The following is a 26,605-nucleotide window of genomic DNA, read 5'->3' as shown; positions in this document are numbered from 1 at the left end:
AGTAGAGAATTCTTGCAAATATGTTGTTTACCAGAATGATTGTTGATGTAGTTTACTAGTAATTAAGTCAGTGAAAATTCAACAGTTTTAGATACGTATCACTTAATTGATAATGCATTTAATGCCACCTTTGTCTGTAAAAAATAGTCAATTACCATAATTCTTAAGGGACAATAATTACTTTTAAATTATTATTTAAATTTAGTCTCATACAGGAGGTACTCTCTACCCTCCTTAGAAAAAAATTGTTAAATATAAATTGATGATTAGTCCATCTATACACACACACATATATACATTTACATCCTAAGTTTAAATATCATCCTTATTTATTTCTTCTTTGAAATTATTATAAAAACTTGTCAGGATAAGTACCAATAAAAATAAGTGGTTAAAGCTTTAACAGTTTCTTCAAGGATTCTTAAAGAGAAACAAATATTTCCCTTTTGTGGTAAAAGCACAAGATGCAGTTATGTTTGAAATTATCAGTGAATTGGTTTATATTATTAATGAGTGAGTAAATTTTTCTTTTTGAAAAGAGTGATTTGGTGTCACTAATCACTAAGTTGCTAATACAAACAATTTTCTCTAAACTATTGGTTTACTGATTGATTAGCAGTGTTTGTAGGCATTTTGAAGCTCGTTTGCTAATTTAAAAGCATACCTTCTATGTTAGAGTTCAGGAAATTATCTTTCATATGGAAACCTCTGTAAGCACTCATGTTTTTTACTTCCCTTTTTATAAACTGGATCTTTTTTTTTCAATTGGAAATAAGATGGGTTTGTTGTTGTTTTTTTACCACTAACAAATTTCTATAGCGTTCTGGCTTCATGGAAACGAGGCTTATGATTTTAAAATAACATCTTTTGTACACTTTTACAACTTGAAATAAAAATTAAAATAGACATCAGTTGGTAAGATCAATCAAAAGGAAATAGAGAGCATTTTAAGTTTCTAAGGAAGACAGATAAAATGATTTAACTTATGTATTACAGTTCTCACTTCTAAACTGAAAAAATTCTTCATGGCAAGTTAATTCCAACTCTAGTACTGTGAGTGGAAACAGTATATTGAGCCTAGAAACGAGATGGTCATGCTCATGCCTGACATGGGGATGGAAACATCTAGCTGTCCACCCACTGCATGTAGCTAACAGTAGACTCAGAGATGTGTTGGATGAGTGGATTTTCCCTTGTGGTGGAGTTAGCAGTAGACCACAGTTTGACATTCACGGCATTGTTTCCACGTTGGTAAATTGCAGTGACTCAGGCAGCTCTAAAGTAGCTATGTCATTTTGTTGCCCTCTAACTGAAATCCACAGCTTCCATATGTCTGTTTCTACTGAACAGTCAGTCCTGTACGTTGATAGAGAAGAATGGTAAAGTGAGGAAGCAATGGCCTGGGAGCTCAGCAGTTACATATTCAACCTGTGTGGTTGGTCAGTGATGGAGAAACAGATTTTTGGCCTGTTGGTAAAATGAGGGCATTTTATTATAGACAGCATAACCATATAACTTATCTAATGAGTACATGTTTAACAATGGAAGGGGGTGCTGTTAATAATAGCTCTGTAAAAAGAGGTATAAAATAAGACTGTCCTAGTGAGGCTAGAATATAAGGTCCTTTTCATAAAGTTAATAAGGTTAACTTTATTAATAAGATTCCTTCCTATTCTAACATCCTTTGCATTTTAATGTAATCTTATTTTTCTCTCGTTGGAAAAACAAAAACGAATAAGAAAGGAGTGATGCTAATGTTTTCTTTTTCTCTCTAGAGTAACACACTGTTAATAGTAATCACATAGACCTCTGAAGATTTAAAGTTGTCCCCATGCAGTCTTATGAGTTGCGTTGACTTTTCTAGACCTTTTGCTAAACCTCGTACTAATTCCCTAGACCTTTTGCTAAAGCTCATACTTCACTAGACTTTTTGCTAAACCAGCTCCTGCCCACCTCTGCATATATACTATGTCAGTGAAGAAGCTCCACAGTGGGTTTCTGTTCTGAAGAAAGAAAGAAAGACAAAATGTTTTACTTATTGTTAATATCCTTTTGCCCCAAATGAAAAATTCTTGCTACAGCCTCTTAATTTTCTTGTTCTCTAATCCAATCATAGTGTTTATTGGTTAGGACCAAAATTCCACTGAGTCCGAATAGGGTGTTCACATTCACATTCAAGTTGGGGATGGAAGAATAACTGGCCACCCACTGTATATAACTAAAAAGAGAGGTATGGCAGAAATTGTAGAAGAAGGAAGTTTTCACCTGGGCAGAGATGACACCAGACCACTGTTGTTACTCTTCTACAGCACCTTCTTCCTCAGCTGAAATCAGGATATACTTTGGCTGTTTGGTGGTGTCCAATTAGTGATCTTTAGTGGGTTCCCAGAAGAGATGCTGTCACTTCCCCTTTTGTTCTCCTAAAGAGTACAGTGATAGTACCTATCTCATAGGTCTCTGGACATTCTTAAAAGGCCCAGTGTCATATTATGAGGTGAATATGACTTACCTTCTTTACTAAACCTTTGCTAAACCCACTACTTTTAGGCTGAGTCTTACCAGGTGGTTATTTTACCTAGCTCGGGCGTGCCATAATGCAGCTCTTCTTCCTGATCTACAACACACTCCCAATTCTTAGTGCTGAGATCAGAATTGGCCACCTAGACTCCCACACTACATTGGCCTCTTCCCACTGGTACTTCCTGAGATTCTTTTTTACTGTTCCCTTTTCAGTTTCTAATATACGAGATAGGATAGGCCAAAGAGATGGCAAACACAGCCGAATAAGGAGGCACACTGGGAGAAATTTAGGCAGAGATAGGAAGATTTGGGTTAAAATCTGAGCTCTTTAAAAATAATCTGAGCTATTGAGTTTCAAATGTCGTTTTGGGGGGGGGGGGCGGAAATGAGTGCAAACACACATAATTAGGTCCAAACATCCAACCAAAGGCGTATTGATTATCTACTGTAGTAGAGATAGGTAATAAATTTCAAAGTAAAGTTTTCTTGTTTTTCCCTAAAATGAGCTTTTATTTCTGAAGTTTCTTTTATCTGAGAGTAAACATACAGCTAGTGCATTAGTTCTTCTTAATTTAAAAGTGTGTTTCAAAGCAATTTATGAACTCTAACATGCAGGGAAACATTTGTTTTAAAGGAAGAAAAAACATCTTATTTTTTGTAACATAATTTTAAGTGACTTGTATAATATTTTATCTTAAATATATATGCCACTTTCAATTTGACATTTCTTAAGATGAGAGAATTGTCATTTCATAAATTCACAGGAGAGTATACTCTACCTGTGAACGTCTTAATTAATAACAATAATGATGATGGTAATACAAGCAACTTATAGATAACCACATGCCCAGCACATTCCCAAACACTCTTTTTACATGAATTTAGATAATCTTCATAACAAACCCATAATAGGTAACGTTTTATGTATACATAGAATATTCGTATTACATTTTGTAGATGAGGAATTTAAGACACAGAAAGGTTATGTCACTTGCCTAAGATTAGAAAGCTAATTGGCAGTGGGGTTGGGGTTGGGGCGCCTGGGTGGCTCAGTGGGTTAAGTATCTGACATCAGCTCAGGTCATTATCTCACAGTTTGTGGGTTCGAGCCCCACGTCAGGCTCTGTGCTGACAGCTTAGAGTCTGGAGCCTGCTTCGGATTCTGTCTCCCTCTCTCTCTGCCCCTCCCGTGCTCGTGCTCTGTCTCTGTGTCTCTCTGTCTCTCTCTCTCTCAAAGATAAATAACATTAAAAAAAAAAAGCTAATCAGGATTAGAGCTGTAATATAAAGACTAAAATAAGCACATTGATATGCAAATTATAGGTAATTTTAAATCAGTTACTCTTTGGATACTGAAAATTACTGAAATTGGTTTAAAAGGGCCTTAAGATTTGAGGTAAGCACCTTGGAATCATTATTGACTATGATGTCCTACATGTATAATGCACAAATTCTTCACAGAGTTATGAAAGATTCAGGTAGGGGGGAGGGGGCTGACCCCCAATGATATTTCACAAAGAAAAATGAGTCAAAAAGTGGATTAACATAGACTTTTGGCATACAGAGATCATTTTAGAGACCTCTTCATTTCCCAGTTAAGTTTTCTCTTGGTTCTTTGTTGTTTTGTTTTGTTTTTTGACATAGTGAAGGATCATGAAATAAAACACTAGGTAATTCATTTAGAAAAATAAAAATAAATTTGAAAACTTTATTTGGCTGCCATATATAACAAACATACTAGCCATTATCCTTTCCTGATTTGGAACACAAAACTAATTTATGAAATCTTCTCAAAGGTTGTGGTCATTTTTAAATAAATAAAACATTAGAGAAATTATCTCTACCCTCTGAAGTTATTGTTACGTGTTTTTCTCTCCCTGTCTTCCCTAGGAGACACACATCTATAAAATATTGAAATGATCATCCTCCTTACTCTAAATTATTTGTCCTCAACTCTGTTGATTTCCTTTAAAAAAAATTTTTTTTAATGTTTGTTTATTTTTGAGAGAGAAATAGAACGTGAGTTGGGAAGGGTCAGAGAGAGAGGGAGACACAGAATCCGAAGCAGGCTCCAGGCTCTGAGCTGTCAGCACAGAGCCCGACATGGGGCTCGAACCCACAAACCGTGAGATCATGACATGAGCTGAAGTCGGACGCTCAACTGACTGAGCCACCCAGGCGCCCTGTTCATTTCTTTTTTAATGCTGCTTAATTTGTTCTTAAGCTGGCTTCTTTTTTTCCAAAGCATTTACTGCCTATTTGTCACTGGCAAATTATAATCTACCAATCATTTATTTGTATTAGCCAAGTGGAATAAAAAACTTGAGGAGATTAAAAAGGTTTTATATGTAGGATTTCTTTATGATGCATTTACAAAATGAAAAATAATGTCCCATTCATTTTTAAGGTAAATTAGCAAAAAGCCAAAACACTTATAATTTCACCATCCAGAAATAACCATTGTTAAATCCTTCTAGATCTTTTCCTATGATTCTATGTGTTATTGCACACACTGAGAAAATATTCTTTTCAGTTTTTTCTTTTTTTTTAAATGTTTATTTATTTTTGAGAGAGAGAGCATGAGTGGGGAGGTGCAGAGAGGGCCAGAGGATCTGAAGTAGGCTCTGTGCTGACAGCCGAGAGCCTGATGCAGAGCTCAAACTCATAAACCATGAATGAGATCATGAACCGAAGTCAGACACTCAACCGACTGAGCCACCTAGAAGCCCCTGAGTTGTTTGTCTGTTTGTTTATTTTTCCTTAATAAAAGAGACATTGGACAATATGGGGATTCGTGGCACCAACACCAAGCATGCAGTCAAAAATCCACATATAACTTTTACTCCCTCTAAAACTTGACTATTAACAGCCTACTGTTGACCAGAAGACTTATCAGTAACATAAACAGTTGATTAACACATATTTTGTATGCTATATGTATTATTACTGTATTCTTAAAGTAAGCTAGAGAAAAGAAAATGTTCTTAAGAAAATCATAAGGAAGAAAAAATACATTTACAGCACTGTACTTACTGTATTCTTTGAAAAAAAATCTGCATGTAAGTTGGACCCATACATTTCAAACCCATATTGTTCAAGGGTCAACTGTATATCTATAATAAATTAGATTGAGAATGTATGACACTCCTCCCCCAATCCCACTCTTTCTCCATTCTTATTGTTTCTTGAGATTTTAGGCCTACTTATTCATTTATTCTAAGCTTAATGAACAAATTCATAAAGCATGTAAGATATTCTCATAGAGAATTGATATCAACAACTCTCTTTATATATGTGTTTAAACATCATTATCCTGTTCAGATATATAAAAATGCTGTTGCCAGACAGACTGCCCCTCTAAAAGTGTTATGTGTGACTACACGTAAAAATTGTCCCATAGCTGGGGCACCTGGGTGGCTCAGTCGGTTAAGCATCCCACTCTTGATTTGGGCTCAGTCTCAGGTTACCATCGCACAGTTTCATGAGTTTGAGCTCCACATCCGGCTCTATGCTGACCCTGCAGAGCCTGCTTGGGATTCTCTCTCTCCCTCTCTCTCTCTCTCTCTCTCTCTTTCTCTCTCTCTCTCTCTGTCTCTGTCTCACTCTGCTCCTCCCCTGCTCATGTTCTCCCTGTCTGTCTCAGAATAAATAAATAAACTTTTAAAAATTACTTAAAAAAAACTGTCTCAGAGCTGATGAAGAAACCCTATTGGAGTCTTGAATTACTCTTCTGATGTCCTATTGACATCTGTATTCTCTCTCTGCTTTCAAATGCTTAAATTTTTTTAATTTTATTTTTCAGGCAAAATAAAGTAACTTTGAATTAATAAAGTTTAGTTCCATATTAGCCAATATTTTTATTAAACTTCTTAAATAGGTTCACAGTTTAAACAATTTAAAGATACCATTGTAGCTGTTGATAGTAGTTGCCTTTGAGAGAGGCCCTGGAGTAGAGAAAAGAAGCTCTACTTTCTGTACCCTTTTAATATTCTAACATGTTTTTATTTTCTATATTTTATTTTTTAAATGTCCACCCACTATCTGAGCACTGGAATTTTGCATTTTGTTTTCTTATTTAAATAAAATAAGAACGATAAAGTAAAGGTCTTTTCTGAAATTGCTATATTTGGGGACCTTCGCCTCTGGTACAGCAAAGCTTATACCACACTGCAATGCCTACTCTAAGGGCAGAACATTGGCTCCCTTACCAATGGCAGAGGAGAAATCCAGTTAACTAGGCTTTTTTTTCAGTTTATTTATTTTGAGAGGGAGAGTGAGAGAGATAGCAAACGCACGAGCAGGGAAAGGGAAGTGAGAGAGAGAATCCCAAGAAGGCTCCACACCCAGTGCAGAGCCCGACATGGGGCTCAGACTCACAAACTGTGAGATCATGACCTAAGTCGAAATCAAGAGTCAGACGCTTAACCAACTGAGCCACCCAGGCGCCCAACCAGGCATTTCTATTGCATTTCCACACAGTATAAGTAAATTTATACATTGGTAGACATCAACATAAACGTATCAAGTGAGGAAAACACTTTTAAAGCAGCAGAAATAAAAACAGTTGTGCACATTTGCAGACAGAACAGCTTCATCTATAGTGAATGTCTTTGAAAGAGTATTTGCCTAGAATTGGTTTCCTGCTTTAAAAACTTGTTCGGTGTAATTGGGACATCAATAGCAGTGGCTTCTGCTCTGACCACGACCAACCATGGGGTACCAGAGGCATCGAAGAGAACGTTCCAGCCGGGGCCTCTCTTTGGAGTAACTTCATTAGGTTTGTCTTTGAAACTAGGAATGATTATTAGTTTACTGTTTATCGCATTAAGACTCTCTTCAAGTTTTGTGGCTCACGTTCCATTTTCCAAACTATAATATGCTATCATTTTCTTTTCATGTCTTGGTTTTTACAAATGAGTACATAGTATTCATCATGGAGTTCTAAGGTGTGCAATTCCACTCTGCATGATGATGGACTTCCATTTCATAAAAGAGCTCTTAGTTTTCAAAAATAATAAGATTTACATAATGACATTCCAGAACTATCATAAGCAAAAGATGGTATTAGATTTTATAGTTTCATAGCCCTTTGCCCTATATTGTCTTGGTATATTATTAAAGTAGCTTCACAGCCATTTCATTTGTTTTTAATTCCTTTATGAAGGTACCGAAAAATTTTAAATATAACCAATCTGTATATAGAAATTGTCAAGAGCTATGAATCTTCTATCATACTTATCTTAAACAGTCTCACAGAACTATCCTTGGATTCCCTTAAGCATCTGTAAGTGGTATCTGTCACTTGGCTGCATAGACATCCCCAGTCCCTATCTATAACTAACTCTTCCCAATACACCTGCCAAAGTAGATTGCATCATCTGTTGAGGGTAATGTAGTCAGGATGCAACAGGGGAAGAATGAATGCTATGGTGGTTTGCATCTTGCCACTGAGATGAGAGATAAGTAGGTAAGTGAAGATGTTGACCATTCTAATGCAGCCAAGCATTCACTTAGCAAACACTATTGAGCATTTATGTGGTAAACACTAGGTAGGGAGTCAGAATTAGAAAGGTGAATGAAGGAAGGCTTTACCTCTACCTTCAAGGAGGTCACAGTTGAATTGAAGAAGCACCCAAGTAAAAGAGTGACTTGTGTTAGAGCCACACTAGAGAGAATCAGAGAGGTAGGCTTGCTGCCTTCTGCCCTTGGGGGGAGAGTCAGGGAGGATAACAGGGCTGAATGCTTAAGGGATTAAAGGAGAAGAAAACATCGCAAGCAGAGACACTTTTAAGAGGCCATGGTGCCTTTTGGAAACCGCAAGTAGTTTGGTGACTAAAACAAAGGGTTAAGTGAGGGCATGCCCCATGATGAGGCTAAGAAGGGAGAGAAGAGTCAGAGGGAATCCCAGAAGAATTTTAAGCCTGACAGTAGCATGGTCAAATTCATAGTCTCTTGGTTTGAAAGGCAGTCTCTTGGTTTGAAAGGCAGTGAAGCTGGCAGCAGGAAGACCTGTCGGAAGCAGCTGCAGTAATCTTAAGTGACAGTCAGGGAGGCCCTGCTGGTGGCAGTGGGAAGGAAAGGAGGCCCACGAGCAAGAGAGATTTCAGTGGCAGAACCGATGGGTTCCGAGTGCCAGAGAGTCAAGGATTCAAGTAAGATGTAAGCCTTGCCCTCAATGAATTAACAGTCTTGTGGTCTTTTTGTCAGAAATAACAGAGGTTTCTTGTGTGTGGTGAGGGGGGAGGGTAGGAGGGGGTTAAGTTTCCAACTGGGAAAGATTCGACCCCAGTCATCATTCTTGATGTGGATAATTAGAAAAGGAAAGAACTTAAGGTTAGAAAATACTCAGATGTGGTTGGTAAAGCAGATGGCAGAAAAAAGCGAGGTTTTTGCAGTAAAATTTCGTGAAAGAGGAGAGAAAGGAAAGCCAGGCCCCAGAACCGTAGTCAGGCAACTTCTGTGAGAAGGAAAGCCAGAGATGTGTGGAGCAAGCTGACAATATCTGCTTTAGCACAGAGTGACGCTAGGCACCAGCTCTAAGACAGCACAGTGTCATTCTGGATCTTGGGGAGCATATTTGAGAATTGTCAGCCAAGAATAGTAGGGTTCCCCAAATCTTTTTCCATCTCATGCATCCAAATGAGTCATTTCAGTGACGTCAGTGGGACCTGGGTGGCTGAGGCGTATACGTCTAAGTTATAAAGTGGAAACCATCACGTCTAATGCAGAGCCACCCAAAGAAAGGAAAAGCATACACATATTTGTTGTGTGCACATCACTTACAATGAAACAAAGTTAATTTACCAGTAACATGTGAGATTATAGGGAAGGGAGATTCAGAAGCTTCTAGCAAACAAGGGAGGGTAACTGGGAATAGTAATACCCATTATCACCAATTTAAAGCGTTTTGAGGGTTTTTTTTTTCTATTTTCTCTTTTTAAGTATGCTGACACTGTTTCTTTTAATAAATATAAATATTTGCAAGAGACTCACTTCTGACCTTGCCCCCTAAAACTTTATTTTCTATCAGGCCGTAAACCTGAAAATTGCAAATTTCTATAAAACTGTACCCTAAGAGTTTCTAACAGTTCCAAATGTGCAAATTTCCATGGAAACACAGAAGAGCAAGAGATTTGTTCTGCCCAGAAAGAAATCTGGGCAAGAGATGCAAGGGGAAGTAATGTTTGAATTGGGCCTTAAGAATGGGAAGGATTTCATCAAAGAGGCAGTAACAGCGAGGAGTTCGGGGCGGAGGTCATGGCCTCATGGAAGCATGAAAATGGGTAGCATGTTCAAGAAGAGCAAGTAGCAGTTCAAGGTGGCTAAGGCCTAAGTTGGCTGGAGAGTAAGAAGAAGGCATAGGAGCCAAACGTGGAAATACTTGTCAGGGTTATTCTATGAAAGGCTCCAGCAAACTCAGTTGGACGGTCGAACCTAATTTTTACCAGAGGTTAGATTTAAAACATTAGGAGTGAATGAGGACTGCTAAAATCGGAGCTGTTCTTTTTCTTTTCCGAGATGGTAGTAATTGATGAAGTTTGGGGAGTCGGCGGAACTACCCTGAGAGGTTCCACTATTCCCGTGAAAATTAGTAGTTGTTGTGGTAAGGAGATATTTTAGGAATTGTTGACAATAGGTACGTCAACAACTTTTAATTGCATAATGCCCCTAGAAAGATCCAAATCTTTTTCATGTGTTTCTTTCCGACTCCAGAAATAGTATTGGCAAATGTTCAGAGAAGGCAGAAATTTGCCAGAACATACTCTTCAAAACCCCAGCTCACCTCTTTATGGAAACAATCTTAGACAAATCGCTCGCGTGTCATTCAAACTGTATTACTCGGCTTTGGTGTCCATATGCATCATGTTATGAATTGTATGCACGCTTAGAAAGAAAATTTTTTTCTTTTTGTAACTTGCTCAAGTGCTATAATTTGATCTGAGTCATAATTTTGGTGTCCACCTTTCTTTTAGTTAAAACTTTTACTTCCAGGCCTTTATTAATACTTCCACAAGGGATTAAGAAACATCACAACATATGAATTGAAATACTTCATTGTTTTAAAAAACATAAATTCATGAATGACATTGAAGATAAAAAGTAATGCTATTTATAGGCCTTAAATTCGTCCTCCTCCCCCTTCAAATCAAATCCAGACATCAGTCCAGCTAAGACTTTAATGGAGTTAAATAATACAAGTGTCAGGATCTTAAAATCATGGAAAGTATCATTGTCATTTCTGTCACATCAGTGTGGTTAGAGTTAGATGACAGATTTCAGTAATGAAATATAGGGCCTTTCGTTTAGAGTTAGGTCCAAATTAATGTTGATTATGTTTCTAATTCCAAAGCTTGCTCATTCACCCAAATACAATGCTTCCCCTTTCTCCTGGCTATTAACTTATTGAAGGGGAAAGAGTTAGTAATAGATTTTTGCACAGCTTACTGAGAGTACTTAGTCATGAAAAATAAATGAGGGGCTTTGGTTTACCTCAGCTGGCCAGTCTGGGGCCCACAGGAAAAGACTTAGAACAATACTTCGTATTACCAAGGAGCAGGATGGATGGAGTCAGTTTGTTGTACAACTCCAGAACACCCCACATGTGTCTCTCTGTTATAGCTACTATTGCATTTGCAATTTTGTTGTGTGGTTCCAGAATCGTTTCTATATGGGGTACCTAAAGGTCCTTCCCATACCCTGCCAACCAGTTAGTGCTATATTTAGATGGAAACAGGCAGCCTGTAATTTCTGTATTAGTGTAGATTGAGTTTGTAAGTTCAAACCAGATTTCATGAGTATCCCAGAAACTGTCCATAAAAACTGGAAGCTGAATAAAGTTACTTTTTCTCAAAGGGATGAAGTGTTTTTTTAAGCGTCTGTATTTTTTGTGAGATTATTAAGGGATATTTTAGATCCATTGTTTAGGGTAGATAGCAACCTGTCAACCAAGGATCATTTTGTAAAGCAATTGTCCACTTCTAATTAATTTCAAGATGTGTAACTGTTTTTGTTGTCTTCAAAGAGCTAATTTGGGGACGTATTTAGAGTCTCTTTTTATAAGCTTTAATAAAGCACATACCTGTCTATGAGGGCACTGATTCTATTTGTAGGTATAGGTATTTTCACTCTGATTACTTTTAACTTCAGAGCACCAAGGTAATGCAAGACTATTGAATCTAACACTGAGGTTTGCCTCTACTCACTCCAGTGATCATCCAAGATTCCTCAGGCTGTGAGGAACTTGCAGATGACACCCGTCATTTCACAGCGGAAGAAATTAACACTCAGAGCAGTTAGCTGACTGTTCCCTCCCCGGGTTTGTAGAGCTGATTAATAAAAGAACTAGAACTAGAACCCGGGTCTCCTGCATTTTGTTACACTAAGTCTTCTAGGCCAGAGGGAAATTAGGTGTGTCGTTCCTCTGCTTTCTCCTTCTCTATTTGAAAATCTAACTCTCCTTTAGTGAACTGCCGAAAGCGAGTGAAGAATCCTGTTTGTTCCCTAAACAAGAAGAGAGAGATTCTAGTCTGCAAGATGTTTTCAGGATCTGCCCCTTTGACACAGAAATGTGTTTTTCTTACATTTCAAAGAGAGAGCACGAGAGCCACAGGGTGGATCAGTCGGTTAAGCATCTGACTCTCGGTTTTGGCTCAGGTCATGATCTCACGGTTTGTGAGTTCAAGCCCCACGTGGGACCTGCCTGGGATTTCTCTCTCTCTCTTTTCCTCTGCCCCTCCCCAGCTTACTCTCTCTCTCTCTCTCTCTCTCAAAAAATAAACATAAAAAATTTTTTTAATAAAATAGAGAACACAATAACCGTAAATCCCGTAACTCAGTGCCCCTCCCACCTCATTTCCAGTTAAAACAGGGAAGTGGGTGACCAATCAGGATAATTGTCCAGACACTTAAAATGTTATTTGAGGTGATAGATAAATAAGCACATATATCCCTTTGAGGGATTTATGTCATATGAATTAGAAGAATTTCACTGTAAATTTCTTTTTAATTTATTTTGTGTATATGTTAAACATTAGCATTTCAAAGGGACAAAGCATATTCCACCAGAATGTTTGGTTCTGTTATTTTATGTAAACAGTATCTGAGCCTTACATGGTCTTAGTATGCATATGGAAATATTGTGTATTTTACTGAAAATAAAATAATTTCTAAATATAAATCTATACCCTTTTAATGATTATCAAACTCATTCTGAGCATGCATTTTAACTTATAGCCATACATGCATTATTTTTAAACAACTTCTTAACTGTGAATCATTTTTTGCTTTTCCTTACCACAGAATAAGAAATTTATAATAAATTAAATGACAAATTAATGGTTCTTTTTTTAAAGATTTGAAGAAAATATAGTATGATTAAAATGCAAAGGCTTTCTTCTCAAAAATTTGTCTGTGGTTTTATAGTTTAGCACTGCCATATTTTGACAAATCACTTTATTTAAAAGTCACTTTAAATAAAAAGGAATCTAAACACAGAATAATTCCATTAAAGTCAGGACAGTAACTCCCTTGGTGGAGGTGGATACACAGGTGTGTTCCTGGATACACAGGTGTGTTCAGGGCTAAGTGACACATTTATATGAACATTTCTGTATGTATATTATACTTCAATTCAAAGTAGAAAAAAAGTTTAAAGAGCTAAAATACTCTCTGAGACTTGCCTTGTACAACTTACAAATATGTGATTGGTAGTTTCTTTACTGTTTATTATTTGATGCCAAATTTAAAAGAATAGACTAGAAGTGCCTGGGTGGCTCAGTTGGCTAAATGTCTGACTCTTGATTCAGCTCAGGTTATGATCCCACGGTTCATGAGTCCGAGTCCGTCATCAGGCTCCGCTCTGATCATGCGGAACCTGCTTGGGATTCTCTCTCTCTCTTCATCTCTCTCTGCCCCTCCCCTGCTTGCACGCTATCTTTCTTTCTCAAATAAATAAACTTAAAAAAAAAAAAGAATAGACTAAAAATATGGTTGGATTGCTTCATTTTTTTCTTTAAATCCTTCCTGTACTCTGCTAGGAACTAAGATGTTAAATTGCTAAGTATTTTACCCATTCAAGGAAAAATATGTAAATCTTAATTATGTTTGTCATCAAGATAAAAACCAAATAGGACCTTAGCTTCTGAGTTTCAGAAATGTGAAGTCTTTTTTTTTTAACTTTTTATTTTAATTCTAGTTAGTTAACATACAGTGTTATATTAGTTTCAGGTGTACAATATAGTGATTCAACAATTCCATACATCACTCAGTGCTCATCATGACAAGTGCACTCCTTAATCCCCATCACCTATTTAGCCCATACCCCCATCCACCTCCCCTCTGGTAACCATCAGTTCTCTATAATTAAGAATCTGTTTCTTGATTTCTCCCCCTCTCTCTGCTTTTTCCCTTTGCTGATTTGTTTCTTAAATTCCACATATGAGTGAAATCATATGGTGTCTGTCTTTCTCTGACTGACTGAATTTCGATCAGCATTATGCTCTCTAGCTCCATCCATGTCATTGCAAAGGGCAAAAATGAAATCTTCTTCTTAAAGTATATTCCAAGTGTTGTATCATAGACTGTCTTAAAATAAAATATAATTCACTTGTAAGTAAAACATTCTTCAAATTTACTTGTATAATAGATGGGTTGGGTTTTTCCTATGACTCGGAAACAAGAAATGTTTACTTTTCAAATCATCCTTGACAGGTTGCCTCTGCCAGAGCAGACGTTCATGGGCTTCTGGACGTTTGGTCAGTCAAGAAATGGAATGCAAAAACTGTTGTGTCCAGCAGTAACTCATCACATAGACGTAAAGGTTGACACCATCATTTCTTCATTCAAATACTGAATGTTACAACTTTTTCTGTATGTTCCCTGGGGAAAACTCCATACAATCTCCAAAATAACTTGTTCTGAGGTTATTTGAGATTTAACTTCCACTCCAACTCTCAAGCCAGCCTGGCCTCTGAGGAACTCAGTGTAGGTCATTGTCAGTGACTAGTAGAATTCCTAAGAGCCAGCGTGAATTAGAGTCAGGTATGTTGTGTGTCCTCCTAAAAGAGTTACTCCATGATCCTCGTTTTCATGTAAAAAGGCAAAGGAAAGGAGTATCAGTTGTTAGTTACAACAGAAACTCCTTTAGGTATTCAAGCAGAAAGGGATTTACTGTGGGGAATTGGATGCTTGTAATATCATTGGAAAGGACAGAAGAAACAGAAGTCAAGGGGCCACCACTGGACTTTTAGTCTCAAGTTCAGTGTGTCTGCTTCTACTACCGTCCCTGCTGCTGGCAGCGACACGGCGAAGCAGGATCAGCAAACTTTTTCTGTAAAGAGCCAGATGGTTAATGTTTTAGGCCATACAGATTCTGTTGCAGCTACTCGACTTTACTGTGATAGCACAAAAGCAACCGTAGGTAATAGGCTGACAGATGAATGTGGCTGTGTTGTAGTCAAGTTTTATTTACAAAAGCAAGCAATGGCTCACACTTGACCTGTGGGCCATTTAAGTGCATTTAATTGGCAGAACCGAAATCACATCCAGAACCCTTACTGCAAGGGAGTTTGAGGAATGTTGTTTTTAGATTTCCAGCTCCAGAGATGCACACTAGATAGAAAGGGGCAGGATGGAGGGTGGCAGGGATGCCACAACAGTCACCATCTAACCCAGACATTTTTGATTAATTAAGGACTGGGGGCACCTGGGTGGCTCAGTCAGTTAAGCATCCAATTCTGGATTTCAGCCGAGGTCATGATCTCACAGTTCGTGCTGACAGCGTAGAGCCTGCTAGGGATTTTCTCTCTCCGTCTCTCTGTACCCACCCCCTACTTGTGCACATGCTCTCTTTCTTTCTTTCTCAATAAGTAAATAAACTTTAAAAAAAGGACTGTATGGCATGGGAATATTGAAAGTGTAGTTACATCTATATAATTCTTCTATATAGGTGTTTTCTCTAAGTACCAGCCCTAATATCAATAATATTATTAAATTAGATCCTCTGCTTATGTTTATATTGAATAATTTTCACTATGTGTATAATATTCTACCTTTTGTAAACAACAGTAGTTATCAGCAAGCTTTTATTTCAAAGACTGAAGTTTAGCCATTATATTCTATATAATGGTATAATAATCATTCTTTACAATGGAACTATATAAGGTCCTGATTCATGCATTTACAGATTATTTTCCTAGTTTGGACAGCCCTGGGTCCCAATACTTGGAGTTCAAACCTTGACCATTGTTTAGGAAGGAAGAAAGTAATCAGAAATCCTATGGGGTTTTTCATCTGGTGTACCTTGTGAGTAAAAAGAAAAGAAAGTGAGCAATTAAGATAGGACAATTGAAAGCATTTATAAATGCAAGTATATGGTATTATTATTGTTATAGGTACCATGATAGTCAACAAAATAAGAAGAGGTATGTCAAGATGTTGGGTATTTGAATTTAAATTTCATATTTTAGAAAAACTTCAGTTTTTCTACATTTTAGTAACTATCCAAATTCCTTAACTCAGACAACTACTTTATTATAGGGTCCAGCACTTATAAACATACAAGAGTATCCAATAGAAAGATATGAAGAAAGATCCCAAACCTTTACTGAAGAATGTGCCTCCTGCAAATTACCATTGGATGAAATTAACTTAATCTGTGACATTGCTACGTCATGTGGTATGTCAATTTATTCTTTTGATTTTTCCTTCCTGTACTGACTTTTTTCTAAAAGAGGGATTGAAAGAATCTCTAGACATCAAAAAGTCTATGATAGACTCAGTAACTGTGTCATATTGGATTGGATAGTAATTATATGCAATTTAGACCTGATTTCCTATAACAACCTAACAAAATACTATTGTGGAATCCACATAAGCACCGCTAAGTTTGTATGCATATGTCTGTTTCTCATTACAACTGTAGCACAAAGTTAAACACACCCAGGCATGTGCTAAAAATAGAAGGGAACAAGAAAAAGAGAAACATTGGATTTGGGGGCTGGGATTCCAGTTTGATGATGGCGTGAACCACCAAAGCACGGCTGGAGTGCTTTGCAGTCATTACATTTATTTTAAAGAATGGCAAATGAAGGACGTGAATTTTTGGCATCTACATTTCTGGACTGCTGCCATTTCCTACTGACTCATACAGTGTGCCCTGGGTACTTTTTGGCAGAAGTTTTCAATCGAGGGCAGTTCCTAAGGTCCTATTAAACAGAGGTGATGACAGAAGAAAGGAAGAGAGTTTCCAACTTGCCTAGGATGGGGATTGTTGAGGGGAAAATTCAGAAGCAAGTTTTTGTTATCTAAGTTCTATGAATATTATTTATTCCCAAAATCAGCTTTGTGGAATAAAAATATATGCTTTAAAAATATACAAGGTTTTGGGGCACCTGGGTGGCTCAGTCAGTTAAGGGTCTGACTCGGTTTCAGCTCAGGTCATGATCTCAGGATTCACCAGTTCGAGTCCCACATCGGGCTCTGCGCTGACAACTGGCTTGGGATCCTCTCTCTCTGCTCCTCCACCCCACCCCCATCAAAATAAGTAAAATGAGGGCAAAAATTATATATATATATATATATATATATACACACACACATACACACACATATATGCACATATATGTATGTGTATATACACACATATATATACGTGTATATACACACATATATGTGTGTGTGTATATATGTGTGTGTGTATATATATATGTATATATATATGTACATATACACAGGGGTTTTTGGTAACAGACAGGTGCTCTTATGAAGATATTTTACATTCACCAGTAGAGAATAAATATGGATTTTATGTATAAAGCTTGAACTTTGACCCTTGTCCCATCTTTCAGAATTGGAAATAAGTATGCTGTGATCCTCTGCCCCATGCCAGTGAGAGGCATCGCTAACCAGGAGCGCTTTTCTGGTTAAACCTTGTCCTGGCCTCATTGTTCTCAGAACAACATTCCAGGCAGCTGCCGTCAGTCAGAATTGGCCCATAAAAATAATGCTGCCCTTTCTGTAATTGAACTCTCTGTTTCAGTATTGTCCTATGCAAACTAGAGTTTTAATTGTTTTTTGTTTCTTTGTTTTTATACCTCTTCTGTATTTTTGAGAGAAAAGAGCATTTGGGGAGGTTAGAATCAAAGTTAATTGATATATATACATAACGTATGTATATCCTAATCGATCCATCACGGTTTGTCCACTGAGTTCCAGCTGTGTGCTCAGTCTCATGATTCAGATTTCACTGGACCTCTTGACCAGTCAGAAAATCTACTGCAGATCACACAGTTAACACCTTTTTGTCATTACAGAAAATGAGGAAAATACCCTCTATGTAGTTGCATGCAACCCCATCACCTTATACTTTCTGAACACGACGGGGAAAAGTGGCTACATGGTGGACCTCTCTGACCTCTTCCCAAGAATGGCCAGTAGAATTTGGCACCCATTTGTGACAGTGGCACCGCTGGGAAATCCCCTCAGGGGTCAAGTGGTTCTCCACGAGCAGCAGGTAAGGCATCCTGGGCTACTCACATGGTACAATTACGCCAAGAGTAAGCTGTGTGAAGAAAAAGGCAAAGGTGATTCGCAACCTACAAGTGAAAATACGTGCTTTCATAAACATCAAGGAGGGATCAGAGCTGTGTTTTGTCAGTACCACAAAGGCAGGCTAATATCTTCTCTGCGGAGCCTTCAACATGACCTATAATTCTGGAAGCATGTAAATTAGGGTTTCTCAACCTCAGCACTAATGACATTTGAGGCCGGATAATTCTTTGTTGTGAAACTTGCATTCTCTTTGGGGAGACAGACCATAAAGTAAGCCAACAAATAAATATGCTGGTTTCAGGCGGTGATAAGTGCTGTATAGAAACGAGACAATGTCCTGGGGAGTGATAGGGGTGGGGGAGGAGGAAGTGGAAGGTGGAAGTAACAGTATGAAGGGGTGCTCCCCTTAGGAGATGCGTTTTATTTGAAACCTGAATGACATTCTTAATGTAGACACAGCCACAAACATATAGTGAATGGACTTGTCTTGGTCTTGTTTGGGCTACTATAACACAAGTAGCATAGACTAGGGAGCTTATAAACAACAGAAATTTATTTCTCACAGTTCTGGAGGCTGGGACATCCAAGATCAAGAATAAGCAAATCTGGATCTGGTGTCTGGTGAGAACCCACTTGCTAGATAGCTGTCTGTTCATTGTAACCTCACGGGGCAGAAAGAGCGAGGGATCGCATTGGTGTCTCATTTATGAGACCACTGATCCCATTCAGGAGGACTCCACCCTAATGACCTAATCACCTCCCATAGACCCCTACCTCCTAGTAATCCTAAATGCCAGGGTTTAGGATTTCAACATATGAATTTTGGGAGGACATAAACCTTCTGTTCACTGCACGATGACACTGAACTCCTTTGGTATGTAATGAAGCTCAAGTTTTAACCATCACTACTAGTGTAAGATAGCACTAATGAAAAGTACAGGTGTTTAGAGTCAAGCTTAAAATAATTCCAGGGGCGCCTGGGTAGCTCAGTCAGTTAAGTGTCTGACTTTGGCTCAGGCCATCATCTCACGCTTCGTGGGTTCAAGCCCTGGGTGGAGATCTGTGCTGACAGCCCAGAGCCTGGAGCCTGTTCGGATTCTGTGTCTCCCTCCCTCTCTGCCCCTCCCTGCTCGTGCTCTGTCTCTCTCTGTCTCTCAAAAATAAATAATAAAAAACACTAATTTAAAAAAAATAATAATAATTCCAAATAGAAGGTGTAGATCAAAAAGCAGGCTGTGTCTCAATTAGTGAGAATTCTGAAGGTCTAAGTTAATCTGTACCATACCAATAGAAAGGAGTGTAATGTTTTTGCATGCTTATTATCCACCTAGTATCTACCAAATACCATACTATTCATTCAAGCATATTATTCATTCAACAAATTATATCATGTGCCTATTACTGGGGATGCTGCAGCAAAGAAAACAACAATAATTTTTGTCCTGAAAAGCTTACATTGTGGTACAGGAAGACAGACAATGAGCAAAAGAAGTAAATTATATCCAAGCTAGAAGAGGAGAAGCAAGGCTGGCAGGAAGATTGCCATTCAAAGTAAGGTAGATGGGCAGGGATCGCCTAACTGAGGAAGGGATATTTAAGCAAAGGCTTGAGGGACGTGAGGGGGAGAACAGATATCTAAAATAAGGGCGTTCCAGGCAGAGGCCCAGAGGCTGGAGCATGCTTTTGTTCCATCGTTAAAGAAGTGTGATGGGGAAGATTGAGCAAGGGGGAGAGCATAAGGAGGTGAGATCACAGGTTACTCAGCTAGTTGGAGCAGGGACGTGGTGCAGGGAGTGAGGAAGCAGACTGTGCAGAGCCTCATAGACCATTGTAATGTCCTGGGCCCTGACTGTGGGTGGAAGAGGAAGGTGTTAGAGCATCTCAAGCAGAGGAGTAGCGTGACCTAACTTATATATTTAAAAGATTTCTCTGGCTCCTCTGCAGCAAATAGTCTGTAGGTGGTAAGGCAGAATGAAGGAGACTAGTAAAGAAATTTTTGCAGTGATCCAGCAAGAGGTAATTGCAGTTTAGAGTATGGAGGTTGTAAGTAACGATGGGTTCTGGATATATTTTGAAGGTAGAACCAACAGGATTTCCTAACAGATCAGATGCATGGGGTGAGAGAGGATGGAGCTAATTAAGGGCAACTTCAAAGTCTAGGGCATGAGCAACTGAAAGAACAGAGTCGCCATCAACTGAGATGAGGAATTGATTTGGGAGGGAGTAGACCTTTGATTAAATGTGAGATGCCTGTTAGACATCCCAGTAGATGAGCCTGGAGTTCAGGGGAGAGATCAGAACATTTGGGAGTCTTGGCATGTACATGTTACTGAAAACCACGAGGCTGAAAGAGGTCACCAAGAGAGTGAGTGTGGGCAGAGAAGTCCAAGCCCTGGGGCAATGAAATATTAAGAAATCAGGGAGATACGGGGGAATCAACCAAGGGGATTGACGATGAGTGGCCAGTGAAGTAGGTGGACAGGGCAGGCAGTGTGGTATCCCAGAAGGCTAAGTGATGAGCCTCGCAAACAGAAGGAGCAGTTATTAAATGTTGGCAGTGTGCCAAATGAAAGGTTACATACATCATCCCATGCTATTCTTCCAGTAGCCCACTGAGATACCCGTCAGCCAGATTTACATTTGAGAGAATGGAGGCTCAGACAGTTTCAATAACCTGCCCGGTAGCTACGTAATGAACTGAGATTCAAACCGGATTGGATTGGCCCCACCAGAATTAAATTCCATCCACCATCTCACTCACTATAGCTACTTGGGGAAAAGAATAGTGTGAAAAATTAAAAAGTATTCATAATAGGAAAATATTAAAGAAATGCAGTGTTGTTACTTACGAATACTTAAAGTCACTAGGAGAACAAAGTGTTACCAAGAAACAATACTTTTAGACTGTGTCTAATCAAGAGGAAATGTTGCATAAATAACATGTCAGTGTTTCACTGAGTAAATAAGTCAACTTTAACTTTAGGCCTTGCGTAAATAATAATCATGAATTCTGAGTTAAATTTTTTCAGGTTTTCACTTTTTTTTTTCATTTTCACTTTCTCCTGCAAAGCAGAGTTTATAAATATCCACATATTGCTTATAAAAGTTTGTATCCATCACATGGAATAAGGGTTTTGCTTTATAGGTTCTTTTTTTTTTTTTTTTAGTTTATTTATTTATTTTGAGAGAGAGAGAGAGACCATAAGCATGATCAGGGGAGGGGCAGAAAGAGAATTCCAAGCAGTCCCTGCACTGTCAGTGCAGAGCCCAACGTGGGGTTTGCACTCACAAACTGAGATCATGACCTGAGCCAAAACCAAAAGAGGGATGCTTAACTGACTGAGCCACCCAAGCACCCCTTGTGTTACAGGTTTCTAATAAAATATCAGTGGCATCGAATTGAATTCTACAATGAGAAGAATCTGTCATAAAAAACACATGCTATCTTGGTGATTTTTAATTCAGCAAGTCAATTGAGTAAGAATTTAAATTTGGAGTATTTATTCAAACAATCCTGCCAAATTTTCAGCTGTCAAATTAACTTTCAATTTTACATATACCAATTCTTGGAAAGTACTAGATTTTTAGATTCTTAGCAAGTATTTTATTTTCTCAGAAGATCCAATTATTTGGCAACATTGCTGATTAATACTCTGTTCAGTGTAATACTCTGTTCAGCATTTTACAACTGTCGTGGCCAGACTGTCAACTTCCATGGCCAGCACTTTGTCTCCTGACATTCTGACTTGTCCCTTTGACCACAGCCTGAACAGTTTTCTAGAAAGCTACCTCAGCACCCTGAGAAGGCATGCCTAGCTTGTAGGAATACCCCCACTGTACCCTCTGAACTGACTCTTCTTTTCCCAAAGAGGGTATCTTAGCCATCATATTAAAACCCTGTTAGGAGGTAAGACCTCTTTAGTTTCAAATGAACAGCATGCGTCTGTAAAATTGGACAAATGATACATAATTCTAATCAAATAACAAATGTGTGCACTGCCATCAGTTCCTCCTTCCCCATCCTGCCCTCACTGAGAGCAGAGCTAAAATATTGCAGAGAATCACTGCCATTAATTCCACTATCCCTTGTCTAAAGCTTGCTATGGATGCATTTCCCCGGTTAAAGAAGTTGTTCAAAGCTTCCTCGCTAAAATAAAATCTTAAGTGAGGAAAGGGAAACTTGGCCATGCCTAAAAATAAAGACCCTCCACCCTTCCCCCTCTCCTGCCATGAGATTACTTATTACATCTGTACGAAGTTTAGAATTTCAGACTTTAGGACATTGAGGTCATCCAGAGGTTACTTTTCTCCCAGTCAGATACAAACATAATAAAATTGCTCACTTCTTCTCCCTGCCCCCCTTAAAGGAGCACCAAAGCCACAGTTACATGTACTCATGTGTGACGCAAAATTCTATTTTTAAACTCAGAATATATCATTAGTCATTTACAGAAGGAAACCGTTAACATCCAAAAGGATGGACCGACAGAACTCCTTCATGTTGCCAGTTGTTTCTAAAACTAATTCTAAGTCCAACGATGGCTGCAAATACATATATGCTTTCTGTCATTCAGAAAGGCACAAGTTTTCAATTTGCTTATGCCAAGTTATGAGTATATAAGTATTAGACCCTAAAAAGGAAGAAAAATGCAAAACCATACTTATTTTTCTGCTTAATCGTATCTGTTTAATCATCTGCTTATTCTTCTGCTTAATTATATTTTGGAATCAAACATTATTTTTAGAACTTTCTTTTGCTTAGAAAAGTTAATATTATCCCAAACTGCTAAAGCGCTAAGAATTCATGTTAATGTTGTTCATATTTATCATACAAGAAAGAGTTTCTCCTGTAAAAAAATACTTCCAAGGGGCGCCTGGGTGGTTCAGTCGGTAAAGTATCCGACTTCAACTCAGGTCATGATCTCGCGGTCCGTGGGTTCGAGCCCCGCGTCAGGCTTTGTGCTGACAGCTCAGAGCCTGGAGCCTGCTTCGGATTCTGTGTCTCCCTCTCTCTCTGACCCTTCCTCATTCATGCTCTGTCTCTCTCTGTCTCAAAAATAAATATTAAAAAAATAAATAAAATAAAATAAAATAAAATAAAATAGGGGCGCCTGGGTGGCGCAGTCGGTTAAGCGTCCGACTTCAGCCAGGTCACGATCTCGCGGTCCGTGAGTTCGAGCCCCGTGTCGGGCTCTGGGCTGATGGCTCGGAGCCTGGAGCCTGTTTCCGATTCTGTGTCTTCCTCTCTCTCTGCCCCTCCCCCGTTCATGCTCTGTCTCTCTCTGTCCCAAAAATAAATAAACGTTGAAAAAAATAAAAAAATAAAATAAAATAAAATAAAAATAAAAAAATACTTCCTCAAAAAAAAGACTTAATCTAGAATGGAATAAGACTGTCACTTTTTAATTTGTTAATTAATACATTTTCTTAAGTAACTTTAAGGTACTTTAAGGTACTGCCATCCTTTTCAAACTTTCAAAGGCCAGAAATAATACCTCTCGTATGAAATGATTTTAAAAAGAATATCTGTAACACACGTCCTGAATGGAAAATTGCCTGTCATACCAATGGTGCATTCTAAGAGTGATGTTTGTGGAGAAGTTTAAACTCTGTCAACATGTTTAATAGAATTTTTTAACAGCCAGGATTCAGTGAAGGAAACTGCACGGTACAAATACTACTTTAATTTTTGAGCACTTCAGTACAATTAGCTAGTAAAATACACTTGAAACCGCACTATGAGGTCCCAGGTTAGTGGATGAATCATCAGTCTTTCTGCCTTTCTTTTTATTTCTTTTTTTAAACTTTAATATAATTTATTGTCAAGTTGGCTAACATACAGTGTATACAGTGTGCTCTTGGTTTTGGGGGTAGATTCTCATAATTCATCACTTATATACAACACCCAGTGCTCATCCCAAGTGCCCTCCTCAATGCCCATCATCAATCTTTTTGCCTTTCTTTTTATTTCTAACTGGACCACATAAGAGAGGGCAAGGGTCATGGTTAATTCATTATTGTGTTCTCCTTTGTGCTTTAAATATAAGCTCCTCAGTAAATACTAAGAAACAAGCCAACAAACATTTTTTATTTTGTCTCCTATATTTCACAAACTATACAGTAATTCTTTGGGTGCTTTATGACTTCATTTTCCCCAAAGAAAGTTTTTGAAATGAAAAGTTCCTAAGGGTTAGGATAGCTGGAGAAGCCCCAAATTTAAAACAAAACAAAACAAAAACTTTCTAGAAAAAGACCATTGCATAACAATGAGGCTTGACAAACAGCTTGTACGTGCCTTTTTGCGAACGTTTTTGGGCTCTCGGAGTTTTTTTATTTTTGTTTTATTTTAGAAAAAGAGTGTGTGTGAGTGGGAGAGAGAGCAGAGGGGGAGAGAGAGAAAGAAAGAGAGGGAGGGAGGGAGAAAGAATGAATCCCAAGCAGGCTCCATGGTCAGTGGTTCAGCATGAGTCCAACATGGGGCTCAATCCCAAGACCCTGGGATCATGACCAAGAGTCAGACGCTCAACCAACTGAGCAACCCAGGTACCCTGCAAACCTTTTTGTCTAATCTTCAAACATGTTTAAATTTTAACTTAAAAAAAAAGCCAAGCTAATAGCATCTCTTTAAAATATTTAATCTTTTCTGGCTTTCTCAATTTTAAGTTCTTATTCATGTATTTCTGTTCATTGATTGTAATGCTTGAGATTTACTTAAATTTTTTTTCTTGAAAAAACACTGCTAATTACTGGGAGATTATTACTTCATTTGCAAAACTGTGATTAATACCACTGGAGAGAAATCTCTTGTTTGTACATTATTACAGCACCAACTGTGAGTTTTGAAATGAAGACACACTCATTATGAATTAAGTTCTTGAGATCCTGATATTTTCTTGCTAACCCATCTATTTATCATGTACACATTTTCTGAAGTAAATCTGGATTTGTGAAAAGCATGAGTGAGATTTAGTTATGCACAATGTAAGACAATTTTCAACAAAACACTCTTGACGTGTAAGTTTTATGAAAGTAAATGGACTTTAAAAATTATCAATCCTCTTAATTTCAAGTATATAATAAAACAGAACCATGGTTAAAATAGCCTGTGTATAGAAGGGGATGGTTTTAAGATAAAATCTTCAAAGAGACTCCCTTTTGCATTACATAATTGAAATATTTTCATAAAACCATCTACTACTTTAAATTCTGTATTAAGGAAAACCATTTAGTATCTTTATGGTGTCTCTTAAGTATTTCAATATTGTCATCTTCCTTTCGGTTTACCACTATATGTTTTATTCCCAGGTTGTCAAGAAGCTGCTGCTTAAAAAAAAAAAAAAAAAAAAAAAAAGAACATCTTGAGCTGTTTACTGTTCTCTTTATTTCCAGAGTAATGTCATCCTCTTATTAGACACCACTAGCCGAGCCCTTCGACGTCTCATCCTCCCTTCCGAAGAGGTTACACCTAAGAAATCTTCCTGGTGGAACAAGGAGGAAGCTGTAAGGAATACCCAACTTGTCCAGCAAGTTGCCAAGGACTTCTGTAGTTTTCTACCTTAAAGATGCATGCATGGCCATTCTTCTCAGGGCCTTTTATTTACAGCACAAGAGAATTCTCTTATTGTGTGCTTGTAGATTTTAACGCAATATGAAAAGACACTGATACACATATAAGTAAGACACTGATACACATATAACTAACACCAATAGCTTTTTTTTGTATACATCGTACTCACATGAAGACTTGTCAGGACTGAGCTATAATAGTGATAGAGCTTCGTGGGCTTCTTGAGGGTGATATTCATGACAAATTCCTAATCATGCAGTCACTGAACTGTTTTTTAGTTAATATGTTTATGTTTTGGATTTATATGATAAACTGACAAGTATGACACCCGAGTGCACCTACTAGATGAATAAACATTTGAACTTATTAACTAAATTAAACTAGTAAATAAGTTTCAGGCCAACCCAAGAGAATTTATTCTGCCATTCAGAGAAAGGTAATGGATATAAAATACGACTTACCTTCTGCCCTGCAATACATAAGTCTTAAAAGACCATGGAAAGAAAAAAAAAGAGATGTTTTAAATGCCGTAAATACATCCAAATCTACAAAAAGCAGTATTTCCTTTATGTCTATATTATGGTATAAATTCCACAGTTACTTGCCAGATAGCATATTTATCTCTAACCAGTATTTGGCATTACTTTTTAAACTTTTATCCTAAAAGATGTTTTAGCACATAGTTCACAATAAATTTTGAATTGTATTTAAATCCACATCACCGTAAGAGCCTTGGAGTAAATAAAGAGGCAGCTTCTCACAGGATTACATGTTTTACATGTTGGAGAACTTTATTTAAGGGAAAGCAACTGAAGACACATGACTGCATCTCACACATTTAATGTGAATATTTTGTTTGGTTTTGTCTTTAGGAAACTTATAAAATGTGTAAAGAATTTTCGCACAAAAACTGGCTAGTATTCTACAAAGAAAATGGGTGAGTGCTTTGCTATAGAAGATTTAAACTGG

General features: G+C 37.8%; 1 protein-coding gene across 2 annotated transcripts in view; it reads left to right on the top strand.

Annotated features, from left to right (window-relative positions):
- VWA8 (von Willebrand factor A domain containing 8) overlaps nucleotides 1–26,605 on the top strand; it is a 364,304-nt gene that overhangs the window by 221,690 nt on the left and 116,009 nt on the right. For both annotated transcript variants that reach the window (XM_086711392.1, XM_086711387.1), the window contains 5 exons: nucleotides 14,230–14,338; nucleotides 16,057–16,195; nucleotides 17,832–18,031; nucleotides 25,459–25,569; nucleotides 26,509–26,573. In XM_086711392.1, the coding sequence (XP_086567518.1) occupies nucleotides 14,230–14,338; nucleotides 16,057–16,195; nucleotides 17,832–18,031; nucleotides 25,459–25,569; nucleotides 26,509–26,573 (624 nt within the window). The remainder of the gene's footprint in view (nucleotides 1–14,229; nucleotides 14,339–16,056; nucleotides 16,196–17,831; nucleotides 18,032–25,458; nucleotides 25,570–26,508; nucleotides 26,574–26,605) is intronic.

Source organism: Puma concolor, chromosome A1, assembly GCF_028749965.1.
Source record: "Puma concolor isolate L17-30 chromosome A1, mPumCon1.1.hap2, whole genome shotgun sequence".
Classification (NCBI taxonomy): Eukaryota; Metazoa; Chordata; class Mammalia; order Carnivora; family Felidae; genus Puma; species Puma concolor.
This window is presented reverse-complemented; position numbering and strand designations above follow the sequence as displayed.